The 21,478-nt window shown below is 37.4% G+C and overlaps 1 protein-coding gene across 1 annotated transcript in view; it reads left to right on the top strand.

Moving 5' to 3' along the window:
- LOC113038626 (unconventional myosin-VIIa) overlaps positions 1-20,277 on the top strand; it is a 36,384-nt gene extending 16,107 nt beyond the window's left edge. The window contains exons 11-48 of the mRNA XM_026196208.1: positions 539-658; positions 758-900; positions 1,031-1,241; positions 1,370-1,505; positions 2,268-2,374; positions 3,513-3,650; positions 4,749-4,907; positions 5,085-5,177; positions 5,265-5,359; positions 5,436-5,520; positions 5,606-5,824; positions 6,552-6,869; positions 6,960-7,160; positions 7,288-7,464; positions 7,539-7,628; positions 7,814-7,941; positions 8,043-8,169; positions 8,331-8,450; positions 8,551-8,724; positions 9,272-9,499; positions 9,591-9,761; positions 12,626-12,743; positions 13,425-13,551; positions 13,648-13,817; positions 13,992-14,182; positions 14,803-14,927; positions 15,253-15,410; positions 15,499-15,652; positions 16,211-16,366; positions 16,445-16,550; positions 18,013-18,126; positions 18,316-18,403; positions 18,483-18,589; positions 18,682-18,867; positions 18,946-19,062; positions 19,203-19,286; positions 19,902-20,021; positions 20,176-20,277. Of these exons, the coding sequence (XP_026051993.1) occupies positions 539-658; positions 758-900; positions 1,031-1,241; positions 1,370-1,505; positions 2,268-2,374; positions 3,513-3,650; positions 4,749-4,907; positions 5,085-5,177; positions 5,265-5,359; positions 5,436-5,520; positions 5,606-5,824; positions 6,552-6,869; positions 6,960-7,160; positions 7,288-7,464; positions 7,539-7,628; positions 7,814-7,941; positions 8,043-8,169; positions 8,331-8,450; positions 8,551-8,724; positions 9,272-9,499; positions 9,591-9,761; positions 12,626-12,743; positions 13,425-13,551; positions 13,648-13,817; positions 13,992-14,182; positions 14,803-14,927; positions 15,253-15,410; positions 15,499-15,652; positions 16,211-16,366; positions 16,445-16,550; positions 18,013-18,126; positions 18,316-18,403; positions 18,483-18,589; positions 18,682-18,867; positions 18,946-19,062; positions 19,203-19,286; positions 19,902-20,021; positions 20,176-20,268 (5,454 nt within the window). The 3' untranslated portion in view covers positions 20,269-20,277. The remainder of the gene's footprint in view (positions 1-538; positions 659-757; positions 901-1,030; positions 1,242-1,369; positions 1,506-2,267; positions 2,375-3,512; positions 3,651-4,748; positions 4,908-5,084; positions 5,178-5,264; positions 5,360-5,435; positions 5,521-5,605; positions 5,825-6,551; positions 6,870-6,959; positions 7,161-7,287; positions 7,465-7,538; positions 7,629-7,813; positions 7,942-8,042; positions 8,170-8,330; positions 8,451-8,550; positions 8,725-9,271; positions 9,500-9,590; positions 9,762-12,625; positions 12,744-13,424; positions 13,552-13,647; positions 13,818-13,991; positions 14,183-14,802; positions 14,928-15,252; positions 15,411-15,498; positions 15,653-16,210; positions 16,367-16,444; positions 16,551-18,012; positions 18,127-18,315; positions 18,404-18,482; positions 18,590-18,681; positions 18,868-18,945; positions 19,063-19,202; positions 19,287-19,901; positions 20,022-20,175) is intronic.
- Positions 20,278-21,478: the final 1,201 nt, after the last annotated feature.

Below are 21,478 nucleotides of genomic sequence, written 5' to 3'. Positions count from 1 at the left end.
TCTTAAAAGTCCTGTAGATTGTCAATTCTGACTTGCAGTACTATTATGAATAAATTGAAAATAAATATTAAATATTTATATTAATATTTAAGTCTTGTGGGCTCAATACAATATTGCATGGACAGATGTAAGAACATAAAATAATGTTAGAATTTATGCATTAGTTAAACACTTTCAATTTAAAAGATATATATATATATATATTTGGTAACACTTAATTGCATTCTAAAAGATTATTAGAGGCTATAATGCATTATAATTATTTATAAAGTGCATTGTAATATATTTTAATATATTATATCTTGTCACAAATAATTATAACCAAATGTAAAATATAGTAGTGTTACAATGAATTTATAATGTATTAACTGTGGTTACAATTATTCATGAGATTGTACATTATAAGGTGCATGAATAATATAATATGAATAAACATTCCAAAATTTTTTTTACATAGCCTTCATGTCATAATATATTTACCCTTGACCATTTATTGAATTGATCGGGTGTCAATGAACTATGCTGGTTCTTTCTGCAGGTAGACCCTCGGGATGTCATGACATGTCTGACCACACGTACACTGATCACCAGGGGTGAAAGTGTGTCCACCCCTCTCAGCGTGGAGCAGGGGCTGGATGTCCGTGATGCCTTTGTCAAGGTGAGATTGTTCCTAATCAATATAAGGCCCAGTTTTGATTTTCAGTTTGTCACAGAAGTCATCAGTATTCACTAAGTGGGCGATTTCTGTCTCCATCAGGGAATCTATGGCAGGTTATTTGTGTGGATAGTGGATAAAATCAATGCCGCCATCTACAGGGCTCCTTCCACAGAAACCAAGACTGTTCGCAGGTCTATAGGCCTGCTCGACATCTTCGGCTTTGAGAATTTCACTATTAACAGGTGAGTACTAGTAAATAGAAAATTGTAGATTGTTTTAATTTCTTCAGACAGAACTGCTCTACCTCAGGCCTTGCACCTAAAAGGCGTTTTTTGGTCAAACTGGTACTAATCTTATTTATTCCTGCTGTAGTTTTGAGCAACTGTGCATCAACTTTGCAAACGAGAACCTGCAGCAATTCTTTGTTCGCCACGTTTTCAAGCTAGAGCAGGAGGAGTACAACCTGGAAGATATCAACTGGCAGCACATCGAGTTCACTGACAACCAGGATGCCTTGGATATGATTGCCATCAAACCTATGAATATCATTTCCCTTATTGATGAGGAGAGCAAGTTCCCTAAGGTAAAGTTTGAGGTTGTTGATGTTGTTGATGCACCACAGAAAAGCTGGTTCATCATTTTTCATCAGTTGAGCAGTGGATATCTAGCCATGACTGTGTGCTGTGTTTCTGGTCATGCTGTGTTTCGTAGGGAACAGATGCTACCATGCTGAATAAGCTGAACTCCCAGCACCAACTTAATACCAACTACATCCCTCCTAAGCACAGTCACGAGACCCAGTTTGGCATTCAGCACTTTGCTGGAGTGGTGCACTATGAAACGAAAGGTACACATTACTGAATTAAACAGTTAATGATAATAGTAATAATACTACTACTACGTTTGTTTGTATAGCTCTTTACAGCAAAAGAAGGCACAACAATGTAAAAACACTTTTGTGTATAATTTCAGTTTCTAATCTAAAATATACACAAGCATAGATACATTAAATAGATCAAGAGTGACAGTATTTTATGTGCATCAAAGAGTCCTAAAAAATGATCCGTTTCAGCAATGATATTAAGCAGCACTGTTTTCAACATTGATTTTTAATAAGTTTCTTGAGCATCAAATCAACAAATGGAGTAATGTCTGCTGAAAATTCAGCTATCACAGGAATACATTTTTTAAATTGGAATCATATTTGACAATATTATTGTTTTTACATTTTTTTTTTTTTTGCTCACATAAATACCGCCATGGTAAAGAATAAGAGGTGTCTTTGAAAAATATTAAATATTAAATTATCTTACAGACCCTAAACTTCTGAACAGTAGTGCAATCAATGTATATAATATTATTATACAATATAATTTACTAAATAGCTGCTTAATAAGCAAGAAAGAATAGCATACAATCAGTCAGTCATTATTGCATCATCAAGCCCTATCAGGATGACACGCTCTTTTGGCATCAATTTTGCAATAATAACCATCTAGCTGTACTTTTAGCTTATATTGATCATAATAAAAATGTTCATACAATAAGAATGACAATATTTATGTCTACATTGAAAATGTAACAAATCTCCATCTGGTTCATTGTTCAGGTTTCCTGGAGAAAAACCGGGACAGCCTCCACAGTGACATCATCCAACTCGTGCACTCATCCAAGAACAAGTTCATCAAGCAGATCTTCCAAGCTGATGTTGCTATGGTGATGCCCTTTTCCAATACCGAATCCATATTTGCTCAGCATTAATATGCTCACGACATACCAGTGAGGCCGCAGATCTCTGAGGGCCAAATGCTGGCCATGCAGGTTTATGTCAGGGTTGCATATTAAAAGCAAAGCCGTGTGCTAGTATAATTGCCCTTGGAAAAACACTCAGTGAACGAGAGAAGTGCAAGCTACAAATGTGAGAACTTGAGCCTGAGTCTTTAACATGACTCTGTGTGACAGTGTCAGCGCAGTCTGACTAACCCTGCTGCTGTAACTCTCTCTCTCTCTGTGGTGATGTCAGTCCTGATCTTTTGTGGCTGATTCTCAACAGACTTGGCTCAATTCTGCCTCTCTCTCTCTCTCATTCTCTCTTCTATCCTCACTCTGTCCCTCAATCTTATTTTTGGCCTCAGTTTCTTTGTGGCTATGTGGAGCCCACTGCATCCCTTCAAAAGGTAATCAACGGCGTGGTTTGTGTCCCTCTCAGACTCCTATCGAACAACATTTTCTCAGTAGTCCCTTACTAAAACTCATTCCTGTGGTTTTCTTCTCCTTTGGAAATGGGTTCTGTTGAAGCAGTCGGTAAGGGCACGCTGACAGAATAATTTAATAGCTCTAACAGCGGCATTATTCTCCAGATGAATTGAGGAAAAAACCATTAGTCATCACATACAGATTCTGTTTCAAGTTAGATGCGGCCTGTTCTCATTGGTGTTTTTCAGCATTATTTTGAGGTTTTTTTTTTTTTTTTTTTTACAAGAGAGAAATTCCATTTACTCTTTTTCCTGGCGCTGAGTGAAGTTCGAGGAAGGGAGAAACTACTAGATTTGCTTTACAATGCCTTCTTAAAGCTTTTGCATGTAAAGTGTATGAAATAACAGCAAGAGAGAGGTAGACAGAGAAGGAAACACACATCCAATGAAGATCCCGAAGAATTGTGTTGAGAGAGGGAGAGAGTTTGAAAAAATGACATTTATTAAAGGCAGGAAAGAAAGAAGAAAAGATTGGACCAAAGAAGGGCCACACAGAAAGGTGAAGTGGCGTATTTGTGATGTGTGCAGTATGGGTATTTAATTGCTTTTGTGGTGTGTATTGTTGTGTGCTGTTAATGAAAGTATTTCTGTGTTTTCAGGGAATGGAGACAAGGAAGCGTTCCCCAACTCTGAGCAGTCAGTTTAAGCGCTCACTCGAGCTGCTCATGAGGACGCTGAGCGTGTGTCAGCCTTTCTTTGTGCGCTGTATTAAACCCAATGAGCTCAAAAAGCCCATGGTGAGTAAAACAGTGTCTGTGTGTGTTTGAAGATTAGATGCAGATCATTTAAACATTTAATTAGGGCTCAACAATGAAGATAATGTGAAGGCCCACGGCCAATCTTTCTTTCGTTGTTTGTTTGTTTCTTTCTTTCCTTATTTGCCACAGCACTATATAGGACAAATGGTACAGAGAATGGGTTGATTGATGTAGGCTATTTATTTATCTGTCTATCTATTTATTTATTTACCATCATCCTGAAGAGAACAAGTGGTATTGAAGATGGATGGATGGATGGATTGATTTAGATTAGAATAAAAATCAAATACTCTTCTTTCTATCAAGAAATTATTATAACAAGTTACATTTAAAAGTAAATTTGATATCAAGGTTTCCTTAGAGAAAAAAATATACTAAAATATATTTGAAATACATTGATTTTGTGCCAAGTATACATTTACATGTTCATGTGCTTAATAAAAATACCCTGTAATTGTACTTTTGGTATACTGAAGTGGTATATTTAATGTCTGCTAAATCGGAACAACAAATTTTATACTTATTGCACTCTAATTGTGCTGAGGTAGTGCTAAAGTCCAACTGAAGATATACTGGAGTGTATTTGTTTGTGTTAAATTGTGTTAAACTATTGCAACCGGTACACTTTAAATACCTTGCATTTAAAGACATATTATTCAAATATCATACAATCCAAATCAATAGTGATATTAAAAGGTTTACTATGAATAAATGTGCATTGTGCAAAAAAGAAATAGCCTATACTCCAAGATTAATAATAGTTTTATATCAGCAAGTTTCGATGTGTCAAAGAATATGTTAAAAGGTTTAAAGTTAGTATGAAATAAATGGTTTAAATAAATGATGGCATAGTTTGTTTGTTTTTTACTTGGGTTTTTTGCAGAGAATATTTTTTCTTAGTTTTTTCTAATTACATTTTGTTATATATATATGCTAAAAAAAATAATTGTTACAAAAAAGATAAATTTATATATATATTGTATAAATCGATAATAGGATATATTTTCTTAACAGGAGATATAATCCTAATTTTTTTTACTGAGCCCTGAATACCAGCTCTCATTCTCTTCTCTTCAGATGTTTGATAGAGGACTGTGTGTCAGACAGTTACGCTACTCAGGAATGATGGAAACTATCCGAATACGCAGAGCTGGATATCCCATACGCTACACATTCGCTGAGTTTGTGGACCGTTATCGGGTTCTTATGCCTGGGGTCAAACCTGCCTACAAACAGGCGAGTCTAAAGCATTACTGTGTGAATGCAGTCAACAGATGTGACATGCAGGTCTGAAGTATGTTGTTTGCTTGACAGCTCTTATTAAAGCTTTTTTTTTCCGTGCAATCTCTTAGAATTGCCAAGTGCTGACAGTTTGCTGCTAGGAGGTAGCTCTGAATCTGTGTCTTCTTACAGGAAGATCTGCGAGGGACCTGTCAGCGCATTTTTGTGTCAGTTCTGCAGAGAAATGATGACTGGCAGATAGGAAAGACAAAAATCTTTCTCAAGGTTTGCCACAAATAAAAAAAAATTCAGGAGATTTGGCTTTGTTTTATATTTGTGACAAATTGTATACTTGGCCTATACTTGCTGTAGGATCATCATGACATGCAGTTGGAAATTGAAAGAGATAAAGCCATCACTGGCAAGGTCATTCTCATCCAGAAGACTGTGAGAGGTCAAAAAGTGAGGTATGAGAAAAAGAAAAGCAGACCAAAAAAGAATTCTACAACAACATCCTTTCAATTGATCATCTTTGTTGTCTAGAACTAGCTTCCTAAGGGTTAGAAAGGCTGCGACATTAATCCAGCGAATATGGAGAGGCTACATTTCTAGAAAGCACTACGCCGTGGTGAGTTGGCATGCTCTCAGTGAAACTTAAGCAGAGATAACATGCACTGAGGCTCCGTCTGATTATAATGATGCTTTCATTTCAGATGTGTGTAGGTTTTTTGAGGCTCCAGGCTTTGTACAGGTCACGGAAGTTGTACCTGGCGTACCAAGCATCCAGGACACGCATTACTTTGCTCCAGGCCTGGTGTCGTGGCTTCCTGGTGCGGCAGACGTTCTCAAAGCGCTTCCATGCTGTCCTGACAGTCCAGGCTTATGCACGAGGAATGATAGCACGTAGACTATGCAAGCATTTCAGACTGGAGGTAAATCTATCTATCTATCTATCTATCTATCTATCTATCTATCTATCTATCTATCTATCTATCTATCTATCTATCTATCTATCTATCTATCTATCTATCTATCTGTCTGTCTGTCTGTCTGTCTGTCTGTCTGTCTGTCTGTCTGTCTATCTATCTATCTATCTATGTACCCATCCATCTATGCACCCATCCATCCATCAAACCAATCCATCCATTTATCTACCAGTTTGTCCATCTGTTCATCTATCTATCAGTCCATCTGTCCATCCAATCATCTATCCATCTGTCCATTCATCTGTCCATCCATCCTTCCATCCATCCACCAATTCATCCGTCCATCCATCAACCTATCCGTCCGTTCATCCATCTATCCATCCATCCACCAACCTGTCTGGTCTTCCATCCATCTGTTCATCTGTTCATCCATCAATTAATTCATCCATCCATCCACCCCATCCATCCGTCCGTTCATCTATTCATCTGTTCATCTATCCATTCCATCCGATCACCAACCCATCCATCCATCTGTCAGTCCATCCACCAGTCTGTCCATCCGTCCATCTATCCAACCATCCATCCATCCATCCATCCATTCATTAATCCGTTGATCCATCTACCCACCCATCTGTCCATCCATCCATCCATCCTTCGTCTATTCATCCATCCATCCTTCAGACAAGCAGGCACTTATCTGTGTTGTAATGAAGTTTGTTCTCTCTCTGTTTAGAGGGAGCGACGATTAGAAGCAAAGCGGCAGCGTCTGGCTGAAGAGGAGCATCTGAGGAACCAGATGACGGCACGTTGGGCTCGAGCAGAAGCAGAGAGGAAGCACCAGGAGCGTCTGGCCCAGCTCGACCAAGAGCAGAAGGAGAGAGAGCAGGCAGAGCGGGATGAGACACTAAGGAAAAAGGAGCTTCTGGAGCAGATGGAGAGAGAAAAACAGGAGCCAGTCAGCGACTCTGACATGGTTGACCAGATGTTCGGATTCCTGGGCAGCGCCAACTCTCTTCCCAACCTGGATGGCGAAGCACCAGAAGGGTTTAAGGTATGGGACTTTATGACTATTATTCTCTGTAATTTACTTTGCCCTGCTTTCACTTTATCTTAGTTTTTTTTTTTTTTTTGGATGTGACAGGATCTCGAGAATGTTCCAAGACAGTTTGAAGAAGTCATTGATGAACCTCTTCCACTTCCTGATGATGAAGATGAAGACCTATCAGAGTATAAGTTTGCAAAGTTTGCTGCAACATACTTCAAGGGAAATGCCACACATACGTATATACGGCGGCCACTGAAACAACCTCTGCTGTTTCACGAGGATGAAGGAGATCAGCTAGTATGCTTTTTTTTTTCTTTAAAAGTATTATTTATACTAATATAGATTATTAGATGTGTTATTGTTTACTGTTTAATATTTACGCTGCTTTGCCCATATCATATTAAGTTTTTTTTTATGTCCGTAGGCTGCTCTGGCTGTGTGGATCACTGTTTTGAGGTTCATGGGAGATCTTCCTGAACCCAAATATCATATCAGCATTAATAACGGCAGTGAAAAGATTCCAGTTATGACTAAAATCTATGAGACATTGGGGAAGAGAACCTACAAAAGGGAACTGCAGGCCCTGCAGGTGGATGACGAGGTGAGACAAGTGAGGTGGTGGGCAAAAGCTCAAGTTAAATTAAAGAAAGAAGAAAGTTTCTTTATTGTTTCCAGAGTTCCCCTACTGACATCCAGAAGAGGAACAGCGTACGGCATAAGCTGGTGTCCCTCACGTTAAAGAAAAAATCAAAGATCACAGAGGAGGTCTGTAACAGTTGTGCTATTTAATATGTTTGTGAAAACCATGATACTGTACTTTTTTCAGAATCCTTTGATCAATAGAAAGGTAAAATAATAATATGTATTTGAAATAAAAATATTTAGTAATATTATAAATCAGTGTAATTTATCTTTTTTGAATAAATGTAAACTATTCCTGCCTCTATTAGGTGACCAGACGGCTGACCGACAGCGATTACACTCTGCAGGGAAACAGCATGCTGGAGGACCGGCCCACCTCCAATTTAGAAAAGCTCCACTTTATCATTGGCAATGGCATATTACGCCCTGCTCTCAGGTCAGGACATGGCAAATGCATAATAGCTGCTGGTATACCAGAGCTGTTGAATGTGCATTTCATCTGAATTATATTGCATCTGGGTTTGTTTCCTCCGACAGAGATGAGATCTACTGTCAAATCTGTAAACAGCTGAGCCAGAATACATCCAAAAGCAGCCATGCCCGCGGCTGGATCCTGCTGTCCCTCTGTGTGGGCTGCTTTGCTCCTTCCGAAAATTTTGTCAAAGTAACATTTTTTTAAATATTTTTTCTTTTTGGGCTAGTCAGCAGGAAATAAAATTGCGTGCATTTTTAATGATCCTAAACCAGAAAAAAAATCATATGTATGATTCAAAACTGGCCTTACTATTTTTCATCATTTAATTTCTTTATCTACAATTTCTCTAGTTTCTGCGGACATTCATTAACAGCAGCCCTCCTGGTTATGCGCCTTATTGTGAGGAGAGACTGAGAAGAACATTTGCGAACAAGACACGAACCCAGCCTCCTTCTTGGCTTGAGCTGCAGGTATTTTAGGACCCACAGAAGCCATTAGATTCCACTTTTGGGAAAACTCATTGGAAAATGTGAATTAATTGGCTGGATCTCTTTTTCTTTCCTCCTCCAGGCCACTAAATCTAAGAAACCCATCATGTTGCCAGTGACCTTCATGGACGGCACTACAAAGACCCTGCTCACTGACTCGGCCACCACAGCCGAAGAGCTCTGCAATGCTCTGTCAGACAAAATTGCCTTGAAGGATCGCTTTGGCTTCTCTTTATACATTGCTCTTTTTGATAAGGTATGTTAATACATATATTTTTATATATTTTAAAATGTAAATTATTCCTGAGATACCAAAGCTAAGTTTATTGTAGCCATTATTCAAGTTTTCAGTCAATATGCAGAAATTGAATAAGATTATGAGACACTAAATAGTCAATTAATTACAGATGAATCCTTACAGCTACAAAAGTTATATTTTCTTTTTTTCTTTTGTTCTTTGATTTACAGGCATCACAGCGGCTGGGTAATTAGCTTATTTGGCTGCTATTACTTTAAGAGCTGCCGCTGCTGAACGTGATGCAAATCTGTCACGCATGCTTGTAGTTTAATTCCCGCTTTAATATGAAATACAGACTACAGTACGCGCCACCGTATTTGTGCATGCAGTTGAAGAGTGTACAGTACAACAACTGACAGGAATTGTTTTTTTACTGAAGTTTGCCCTGACAAGATCTCATCTGACCGCAGTTCAGTTTTCACTGTTATAAATACAATACCAAACTTTTGATCAGTGTGTATCCTCATATTTTCAGTCCAGTTTAAGACATGTGCATCCTCCTCAGGTTTCATCGCTGGGCAGTGGGAAGGATCATGTGATGGATGCTGTGTCGCAGTGTGAACAATATGCTAAAGAGCAAGGCGCTCAGGAGCGCAACGCCCCCTGGAGGCTGTTCTTCAGGAAGGAAATCTTCACACCCTGGCACAACCCTGCTGAGGACAGCATGGCCACTAACCTCATCTACCAGCAAATTGTGCGTGGGGTTAAATTCGGGGAGTACCGTTGTGATAGGGTGAGAGCTGCTGTGAACATATTTCACATTGCCTTATAAAAAATAGCTGACTTGCATTGACCAGGTGTGCGCATGTGCTGTATTATTTTAGGAGGAGGACCTGGCTGAGCTGGCCTCTCAACAGTACTATGTGGACTATGGGTCAGAAGTCATACCAGACCGTCTTCTGAGTCTTATTCCATCCTACATACCAGACAGAGAAATGACTCCCTCCAAGACAGTGGAAAAATGGGCACAAATGATCATAGCAACTCACATAAAGGTACACATTTGTCATTTTAATACATACATTTTTTGTTGAGTTACTAGTATTTTACTTAATATGAATTATCATTTTTATTTTATTATTGTATCATTGTATCATTTTTAATAAACATATATTAAGTGCTGTCAATCGATTAAAAATTAACAAATGAATAAGATAAAAAATGTACTTATTAATCGCACAAGTTTTTCTGAAATTAATTGCAATTAATCACATTTTTCTTTGACTGAAGGCGAGTATCACTGATACCAATACTACTGATGTCTCTAGGAAATTGTTCTTTTTTTTTTAACCATTGACTATGTAATGTTGACTATACTTACATTACAGTATAATTGAGAGCTATCAATTGTAAAATTTATTAGACTTAAAAAAAGAACTTCTAATTGAAGTGAACTTAAAACAATCTTCACATAAATCCATTATAATAAATTCAATTTACCTGTGACCTTCAGCAAGTAGGCAACATACAGAAATTGAATAAGATTATCAAACACTAAATATTAAATTAAATACAGATGGATCCTTAAATCTACAAAAGTTATTGATTTCCTTTTTTTGTTTTTGTTCTTTGATTTACAGGCATGGCAGCGGCTGGGTTATTAGCTTATTTGGCTGCTATTACTTTAAGAGCTGCCGCTACTGAACGTGATGCAAATCTGTCACGCATGCTTGTAGTTTAATTCGCGCTTTAATATGAAATACAGACTATAGTACGTGCCACCGTATTTGTGCATGCAGTTGAAGAGTGTACAGTACAACAACTGACAGGACAGGAAAATTTGTTTTTACTGACATGTGCCCTGACAAAATCTTATCTGACCTCAGTTCACTGTTGCTCTACTGAAGATCTTCGTCACCTCGTATTATTTCCACGCTCGTTTGAGTAGCGCCTTTCGCTGAGGCGAATGAAGTATGTGCCTAAAAAGTTTACCATTCGATGTGGTTGTAAAGATTTTAATGCATCTTAATAAACAAAATTTTTGTCAAGAAAAAAGAGACAGAAGCAGCAGTTGTGAGTGGGTTGGCCAACACTAGCTCCACACCTGCCTGGAAAAATGTATCTCCTGCGTTAACACGCTAATTTTGACAGCAATAAATTTAAATTATATTATATTATGTGCATTTTGGTTGTTCTAAAATATATTAATTCAAGTTAAAATTATTCAAAATAAGTATAACCCATCATACTGACATTGAAATAATATGCCATTTTAAAGTTAGAGTTAATGACAACAGGTAACGTTTGGTCGTTTTCAAGTTTGTAACATACCTGTCAAGTATCCCGTTTTGGCCGGGAAAGTCATGTATTTTACCCTTCTTTCCCGCCGTCCTCCCGTATTAGTATTTTCCCGTAAATCTCCCGTATTTCAATTTTATATTTTTTTATTTTAACCTACGTTATTAATAAAATAATAATAAAAAAACATTCCCAATCTGAGCTCTGTCACTAGTCTCGCGATAACTCCCACCTGTAGTAGCCTGTCGCGAGGGGTGTGTGAGGTCAGATGACATGAGTTATAACGTGGGAAAAACAACAACAAAAAAAGAAAAAACAGAGACGGATGATGGATGCTACGATAGAGAGTGAAGGCACACCTGCCAAAATACCAAAACCCATGTGTAAATAACGTGATAAATGGGACAGCGAATTTACTTTTTTAAAGAATGCAAAGTCTGCAACAAATTGGTACAACAACTCACTAAAAGAGTAAAAGAAAAGTTATGTGAAATGAAAAGAAAAACTGTTAAAGAAAAGCAATATGAAATGAAAAGAATGTGTGGAATTAAAATAAAATGTAAATGTAAAGACAAGCAATGTTAAATTAACAGAAAATATGCAAATAAGCCTTTAAATAAATGCTCTTCATATATACCCTTTTGTGTTTTAATTTGGGCTATAACACCTGTCTTAAAATGTAAGGTATACTGGAGCTTTGTTGGGGTGGTGGGACTGCTCGCAATGGGCGCTGGAAAATTTCCCTTATTTTCAAATCCAAAACTTGACAGGTATGGTTTGTAATAGCATATTTAGAATAGGCATAAAATGTCAAGAATTAGCCCATGAGAAACACACCAATCTGAATATTAGGTGATTGTCCAATGTCAGTGATGGCTGAAAATGGTAAAAATTTTAGGCACAAATGTCACCATTTTCTGAGAATGGGTTCACATTTACATGATAGAACAGCACATATAACAGAAAAAAATCTATTATTAACCTTTTCATTATAACCAAACGTTCAGTCGCAGGACATATCTATGCCATGTCTTCATTACTGTGTCTGACTGACCCAGCGGTATGTTCTCAAGGACGGCAGTCTCATTATCTTAGAGCAGTACCTGTATCTCCACCTAGTGCTAATATGATCTCAGAGCTATGATTAACTCTCTAATCTAAGTATGTGCCGGGGGCGACCTTCACACCGTCTACCACCATCACCTACAGTCTTCTGTAAAAGAATGTAATCACAGGCCCCTGAATGTCTGAGACAGTTCTTTTGGCCTCACTATCATGTAATGGGTTTGTTGTTTAGATCAGCAATCTTCACTAGCTCGTAGAGGTTGATGGACTAAGCAGTTTGAAATTTGATTGACGGTTCCTGTGGAAACATTAATCACATGTTCCTTCTCTCAAGGGTGAAGGCTGTTTTAATTACCGTTCTGCCTTTCATAGGTTAAAGCGATGGACATGAATGTTTAATAAAGCTGGAGATCAATTTTATGGATTGTGGTAATGCATGAGTTTGTTACGTTTTATGCTTATAACCAGTTGATGAGAGGAAAGGTAATTGTCTCTGAGGTAATCAGGGATACTGTGTCACTATGAGACTAAGATATTGACGATTGCATCTCCACAGGGAATCTACACACAGAAGAAGCTTGATTCACAGAGAGTGAAGGAGGAGGTGGTGGATTTCGCTCGATTTAAGTGGCCTTTGCTTTTTTCTCGCTTCTATGAGGCCTTCAAATTCTCAGGTAAGACTTACAGAGAATAGTTCACCCCAAAAATTAAAAAATAAATCAGTGAATGGGTCAGAATTCTTGAACAATCATTCAGACCAGTTTTCTGAACCGAGTTTCATTGAAAAGATCTGATTCGTCTGCAAATAAATGCTGCTACTTCACTCATAAACTCTCAACTCTCAATTATATTATATTATATTATATTATATTATATTATATTATATTATATTATATTATATTATAAATAACATTTTATTAGCATTTTTTAAAACCTGCATTTATTCAGATTGAAATAATAATTGAATTGAAAATATTTTAAGGTTGTTATTTTGAATTGGGAATAATATTTTAACAATTAGCCAGTGGGATTTTTGGTTGGTAATCTGAGTAGATGATGGTTGTTCCGATGTCTGGTAATTACAGCCGTCGTACATTGGGTTTGAGGTCGGAAAATGCAGAAAAATTATTTTGATGTAAAATGTCAAAATCATTAAATTTTGATCCATACCATTTCCTGAGAATGTGTTCATCATTAATTACATAATGTAAAAACAAAAAACCAAGCTAATTATTGCTGGGTGAACTATTCTGTTAAGATATTTTGTAAATCATAAAAGTAATTTGTAAGACATATTGATCTGATTGGGTATGATAAAGCTCAACTTTCAGGCTGCTGTTTCTGTTCATTTGCAGGGCCTAGTCTCCCAAAGAATGATGTTATAGTGGCAGTGAACTGGACTGGAGTTTACTTTGTGGATGAGCAGGAGCAGGTCCTTCTAGACCTTTCTTTCCCCGAGATCACTGCAGTCTCCAGCAGCAGGTGCAGTGTACATCCATCCAAACCCACTTTATATGCTGTATGTGTTCTTTATATGTTCATTTTACTAGTTTTGGTCAATCTAACTCATTTATCCAGAGGTGGAAAGCTGCAGGGACAGAGCTTCACTCTGGCCACCATTAAAGGAGATGAGTACACCTTCACATCCAACAATGCTGAAGACATCCGTGACCTAGTTGTCAGCTTCCTAGAGGGCCTGCGTTCTAGGTCAAAGTTTGTGGTGGCCCTGGTGGACAGCCATTACCCTGGTGAGCACATGTGGACAGCAGTTCAGTTTAAAAGTGCAAATGAAACAAAGGATATAACCATTATATTTGATCCAGCCCCAAGCAGACTTTGGGTCAGGACAAGAAGGTCCAGCATAATCAATAAAACATCTAAAAGATGAACAGAAACACTTATGTTTCTCTTTGTTTTTGCAGCTGGACATGCCTCTTCGTTCCTGAGATACTCAAAGGGAGATCTGATCTTTCTGGATGAGCACACTGGAGAGCAGGTCCTGAATTCAGGCTGGGCACACGGGGTCAATGATAGAACCAAAAAAAGAGGAGACTTCCCTGCAGACAATGTCTATGTGCTACCCACCATCACCAGGCCACAATACGATATTGTAGTGAGTGTGTTTTCATACAGTACATTCATTGTATAGCCTACTCTCCGAAAATAGTGCGCTTAGAAGGAAAACGTTTATGTCCTCCAAAATGGGTCATAGTAAGGGGAAGTTGTGGCCTAGTGGTTAGAAAGTTTGACTCCTACTCCTAGGGTTGTGGGTTCAAGTCTCGGGCCGGTAATACCACGACTTAGGTGCCCTTGAGCAAGGCACCGAACCCCCAACTGCTCCCCGGGTGCCGCAGCATAAATGGCTGCCCACTGCTCCGGGTGTGTGTTCACGGTGTGTGTGTGCACTTTGGATGGGTTAAATGCAGAGCACGAATTCTGAGTATGGGTCACCATAATTGGCTGTATGTCACTTTCACTTCACTTAAGGGTACATATTGATACTCTAAAGTGCTTGTTATGCACAAAATTGTCCCTTTAAGGTTTACAAGCTGTTGTACCCCCAAAGGTAAAATTTTTGCACATTTTATACTAACAATGTATTGTATTCACCTTGAAAAATTATCTGTTCATGGTCAAAACACAAGCATTTGCACCAAAATATGCCACTAACACTCAAGGAACACATGAGATATCGAATAGTCACTTTAATTTTCTACTTTGTGTTTCTTACAGTCATTGATTAGCATGTCCTCAGACCTGTGTAAGGACTCCATCAGTTTGTCCAATCCGAATCAGCTGGACAGTGGGGAGAAGGATCAGCCGTACACTCTAGAGGAGTTCTCCTACGATCACTTCAGGTGTTTGAACCCTCTTCAGGACCTTTCCTCCCTTTGTTGTGTGAAAACTACTGTCTTAAAGATGAGAAATATATATTCCTAGATAGGAGGAGGGCCTTAGTCAGACACCAACCAATCAGCTTCAACATCTGGCCAATAACATTCAATGAGTAATTAAACCTAACCCTAACCCTAGCTGCACCAAAAGTTTTTTTTTTTTTTTATATATATATATATATATATATATATATATAAATGTCTTTGTGCCAGGCACCACACATATGATTGTATTCTACCACTTTACACATTAATTTAATCACTTCCCTGGATTCATTACATTTTCTAGACCGCCTTCCAAGAGCACACTGAGTCTTGTGATCGTCAGTAAAGGCAGAGGGAAGGATAAACTGTGGTGCTGCACCAAAGAACCTATCAAACAGCCTTTGCTGAAGAAAGTCCTCATTCATGAAGAGCTGTCCCAGGATGCCTGCCAGGCCTTCACTGATATCCTCTACAGCTTACATATTGACAGTTAATAGTGTTAACTTTATAATTGCAGTTCCCTTCATTTTGACCCTTGACTCTGTTGTACCTATCATGAAGTACATGGGTGACTACCCCTCGAAGAGAAGCCGCTCGGTCAATGAGCTCACTGATCAGATCTTTGAGGGAGCTTTAAAGGCTGAACCTCTGAAGGATGAAATCTTCTGTCAGATCATCAAGCAACTCACCGAGAATCACGTGAAGTGGGTTTTTCCCAGTTACTGATAAAGTATATATTCTATTCTGTTATGTTTATTTATTTTAGGATTGTTTTAAGTAAAAGTAACAAAAAGAATTTGTATAATTTTGCTATATGACTTATACTATAATATTAAGTTATATAAATTAAAAATATATATTTTTATTATACAGAATATATTATTTTATATTATAAAATTATGTATAAAAACAAATTATGTATACAACAGCTATTTCTGTTATTATTATCATTATTATTTATTATTATTTACTTACTATTAATTTTATTAAATTGTATGTTAATATAATAAAAAAAATGTTTCTTTGTAGAAAAAAGGGTATTTGATCTTTAATATAGATGCAAATGTTTCAAAAAATAATGATTCTGCATGACAATGTTTGCTCACAGGCTACAAACAGACAACAAATGAAACCTATTATTGTGAAAACACCCTTAAATCTATATCAGTCTGTCCCCTAGTGGTCAGCTCGCAACTGACCAGAACTGCTTTAACTTTTACAACATTAAACACATTGTTGGCTAATCTGTTCTGTGTTTTCAGATACAGCGAGGAGAAGGGCTGGGAGCTTCTCTGGCTCTGCACTGGGCTTTTTCCTCCCAGTAACATGTTGCTTCCTCATGTGCAGAAATTCCTGCAATCCAAGAAACATCATCCAGTCGCCCCAGACTGCATGCAGAGAGTACAGAAAGCCTTGCGGTAACTCTCACAGCACATCCTAACATGTATCTCCAATGCTGCATGGAATTCCCTTAAAACATTTTTCCTCACGGACAGAAATGGATCCAGAAAGTATCCTCCTCACCTTGTAGAAGTGGAGGCCATTCAGCACAAAACTACCCAGATCTTTCACAAAGTGTACTTCCCTGATGACACTGATGAGGTGAGTGTTACCTGTATTTTATGTTGTATCCAGCCTCCTGTGGGGGTAATATTCTCTCTCTCTCTCATGCCTGGCTGTGTTTATTTATGCATGAGGAAGCAGAGAGAATGCCCCATTGTGCTCTGACCTCATTTACATCCTCAGTTAAACATAAAGTTATGTGGCGCTTCTGGAGAAAACAGCAGAAGAGAGGTGAAGCGTGAATAGACTCGAGATTCCAGAGAAACATGTCCTTTTCGGTTTAAATATAGCTAAAATCTGGCCTTTTTGGGATATTTAAAATAATACGTACAAATGGGGTAGATGATAGCAGTAGAGCAACCACCAAATACATATGTATATATAAATCAATGAACTTGTTGTGAGGATGGGTTTGGGACGAACTCAGATGCAGACAGGATGTACTGAACACAAGATTTATTATACAAAAAGGGGAAAAACAAAACCCACGAGGGGGAAAACAAGGGCTAGGGTAAACACTACAAGAACTCTACAAAACACAATAAACAAGGTAAACAAAGACTCTGAACACTAAATACTAACAAACACTCACTGCAAGACAAAGACTTCTTAGAGGGGTTTCTAGGACAAGGTATCTCAGGAGAATGACAGGTAGGAACACATAAGTAGAACAATGAACCGACGAAAGACAGCGCACACTAGGAGATCTAAATAGGGGAACAATTAAGACACGACAGGTGGCACAGATACGGCAATCACAACAAGACTAGGATAACAAGGGGGGCGGGGCAAGGGAATGAGACAACACAAGCACATGGCCCAAAGACAAGGCCATGTGCTTGTACACAAAACACGGGTCTGTCATGATCCTGCCTCAAGACTAGAGAAAAGTCGGGACATGAAGGCAGAATCATGACAGAACTGTAGATGGGATTAAATTAATTGTTTTTTTTACAGAAATGTATTTGATCATGTCTGTGGTATAAAAAATCAAATATAAACAAAGATTTGTTAAATTGTTATGGCAATATAATTAGTAAAGCAAACACTTGGAATAGATAAATTTACAACAGTTTTATTTTGGGGTCAATGATAGTTTAGATTCGATTTTATTTACATTTTGTTAGTTTAAGTAATTTTGTTTTTGATTTGTATGCCTATATAGTAAATAATGTATATTAATTCATTTTACTTTATGTAATTTTTATTAGTTTAGTACTTAAACTAAACTAATAAAGTTTTAAAGTTAAAAGAAACTTATAAAGTTTTTTTATATATCTAATTTATTTCAATAATTTTTTTTTTTGGTTCATTAAAATGTTGTTTTACTTGATTTCCACAAAAAGGTCTCCGGTTTTTTGCCTCCTACAATTTGTATACATGCTAAAATGAAGTCCCCCCCCCATAACTCCCCCCCCCCCCCCCATAACTAGCAACAGATTGACATTTTTTATATATATATATATATATCTTATTTTATTTATTTTTTATTTTTTGATAGGCTTTTGAAGTTGAATCGAGCACAAAAGCCAAAGATTTCTGTCTGAACATCGCTGGCAGAATGATGCTCCAGTCTTCTGAAGGCTTCAGCTTGTTTGTCAAAATATCTGACAAGGTGAGGCTACGGAGCTGTCAAATGTCTGTTCAGATTTGCTAAAGGTGTTCTGTGTGAGTTTATGACACACAAAAAATCTCAAAGGTGATTTTTACGTTAAAGGACTACATGTCCTGTAGTCAGTTATTTGTCCGTGTGTGTATTTTAATGTAAGACATCTTATTTTACATATTGGGTTAAATGTTTCAGGTGATCAGTGTGCCAGAAGGAGATTTCTTCTTTGACTTTGTTCGACATCTGACAGACTGGATCAAAAAAGCCAGAGCTGTGAAAGATGGTGATTATGTGTATTGCTTCTTAAAATGATCAGTACATTGAGTGTAAAGATGAGGGCTCAGATTCTGTTGGTTCTGTAGGCACAGTGCCTTTACTGACCTACCAAGTGTTTTTCATGAAGAAACTGTGGGGCAACACCGTTCCAGGCAAAGATCCCATGGCTGACTCCATTTTTCATTACTTCCAGGTAGAAACTCTCTCTTTGTTTGTACTCAAGATCTTTTTTTAAACACTTTGTGTGATCCTCTGGCTACTTCCATCTTTCTAAACCTTCTTCAGGAGCTCCCAAAGTATCTGCGTGGCTACCACAAGTGCTCTCTTGAAGAGGCGTTCCAGCTGGCTGCGCTCATTTACAGAGTGAGGTTTGAGGAGGACAAATCACAGTTTCATAACTTCACCCAGATGCTGAAGGAGCTGCTTCCTCAGGACGTGATGCACCAGCTGTCGCCCGACGACTGGAAACGGGTGAGTGAGCAACACTAGCCCTGCTTCTTCCATTCATTCATGAGAAGTTCATGTTATGTGTCTTTGTTTTCTTCTCAGTCTGTCGTCACATACTTCAATAAACACGCAGGGAAGTCTCGAGAGGAAGCAAAACTGATGTTTCTGGAAATCGTTTACAAGTGGTCTACTTTTGGATCTGCCTTTTTCGAAGTCAAGGCAAGTTGTTCAAAATATGATGTATGTGATGTTGAATTACTAAATTCCACATTTTTTTCAATCAACTAAATGGCATTGTCCCCGGTTCAAGAATTTGATCGAAGTTACATGGTTTGATGATTTTTGAATTGCTCCCACAGCAATCCTCAGATCCAAATTTCCCAGAAGTCCTCTTGATAGCGATCAACAAGCATGGTGTCACTCTCATAGACCCAAAAACTAAGGTAGGTTTACACACTGGCCAGAACAATGTAATTTCTATAAATATCTAAACTAAAAACTTTACTTTGTGCGCTACTGTTCAAATCGGTGCTTGGCAGGATTTTCAAATGTTGTTTTTTTGGAAAAAAGTCTCTTGCATTTGTTTGATCAAAAATACATAAAAATCTGTATTATCATGAAATATGAATTCTATTTCAATACACGTTATAATGTAATTTATTCCTGTGATGGCAAAGCTGAATTCCCATCAGCCTTTGCTCAAATCTAAAGAATTCATTTGAATATCCTGATTTGGTCCTCAAGAAACATTTCTTATGATAATGTCGCTTAATGTTTTTGTGGAAACTGCACATTTTTCAAGTTCAAAGTACAGTATTCATTTGATTTAATTTTTTTGTATTTTTACTATGACTTTTTTATGTGTCTTTACGGAATACATTTATATCTTTCTAGAAAAAAAGTATTGTGTTTTATTTTAGCGTTTTAGCATTCATATTTAAATGCTGATGTCTTACATTGCAGTAACATAAATAAAGACTACAGCGAAGTAGCCAGTTTACATCCTAAACTTTTATTATATCCTTATTTAAAAATCTTTGAATAATGTTTGTCCACAGGACATATTGGGCACACACCCCTTCACCAAAATCTCTAACTGGAGTAGTGGCCATACCTATTTCCACATAACCATTGGTAACCTGGTTAGAGGGAATAAACTGCTATGTGAGACTTCACTGGTGAGTCAAACATTACATAAAATACTGTGGAGGTACCATAATACAGTGTTGTTATCAGATTGTAATACCATGGTGCTTTGGTTACAGAAATGCACCAGCTATTCCTTTATAAAAGGTATCTGATCAACTGACTTTATTTATTTATTATTCTCAGGGATACAAGATGGATGATCTTCTCACGTCTTACATCAGTCAGATGTTGACGTCCATGACCAAGCAGCGCAGTTCACGTGTAAACATGTCTTAAAAAAAAAAAAAAAAACAGGCAATGTGTTGTTCTGTACTGGACTAACTGGGACTTGTCATGGCACTTGTGTACTTTTGTTGTGCTCTTGTTGGTCTGATTGCTTCTATTGTTTTCATTTGTAAGTCGCTTTGGATTAAAGGGTCTGCTAAATGATTAAATGTAATGTAAATGTAAAAAAATGCAAATAATAAAGAAAAACAAACAAACATGAGTATAAAAACTGAAAACCAGATAGACACTGCAATAACTATAAAAATGACACAATGATCAATAAGGCACAATTTAAAATTCAAAGAGAGAAAAGGGACAAAACATTAGCAAAAAAATTATTTGACTTCTTGGATTCTTACAGAATTAAGCTGCTTTCTGGGAGTAATGATTCAGCCAAAACCATAACATTGGTTTTAAATACCACTTAAGATGAAACATAAAACCAATGGATCTACTAATATTTCAATGAAGGAAACATCGACATGACAGATATTTCCATTCATGCTTTAAATGGAAACCTTTACAGTAGCATTGATAGAACCTGGGGCTTGTGAAATGCAATAACTCAAATGCAATATAAAGTTTGAGCTGCAAAATTAGTGACTAGAATTTAAATAGTGAATTATTTGTATCCTATATCACATAAGGACAGCTACTTATTTGTCGTTTTGTTACAATTTATAAAACATAAGGATTATTTCAATGTACCACATTAACAGTGGTTTATACTGCTTAACTGAACTTCAGTTAGAGATTTGTTTAAATAAGTGGTTAAATATGAACCAACACACTTCATCAGGTAGCTCAAAGAGATGGTTCCTGCTTGTCAGAGTCACTCATGTTGGCTAAAGACCACACATCATTCACCTCTGTTCATGGGATCAGCATAATAGTCTTGAAGATTCAGATCAAAGAAACAGTTCATCCAAAAATGAAAATCTACTCACCCTTAGCCCATACGAAATCCAGATTAGGAGAAATTTAGCAGATGTTAGCAGCAGATGTTAGCTGATTTTATCAGCAGTGTATTTTCTGTGATCAAAAAAAAAAAAAATCACACACTTTATCCCATTCCAGGGTGCAGGATATCCAGGCATCTCTATAAGGGTGACCATAAGGGTGACCCTTAGGTGGCCAAAGATTCCAAAGATCACTAGTTTTCCATGTTGAGCAGCCAGATCAAAGAAGTCCCTCGGTGTGCACACAGATTGATTCTGAG

The sequence above is a fragment of the Carassius auratus genome, chromosome 21, assembly GCF_003368295.1.
Source record: "Carassius auratus strain Wakin chromosome 21, ASM336829v1, whole genome shotgun sequence".
Lineage (NCBI taxonomy): Eukaryota > Metazoa > Chordata > Actinopteri > Cypriniformes > Cyprinidae > Carassius > Carassius auratus.
This window is presented reverse-complemented; position numbering and strand designations above follow the sequence as displayed.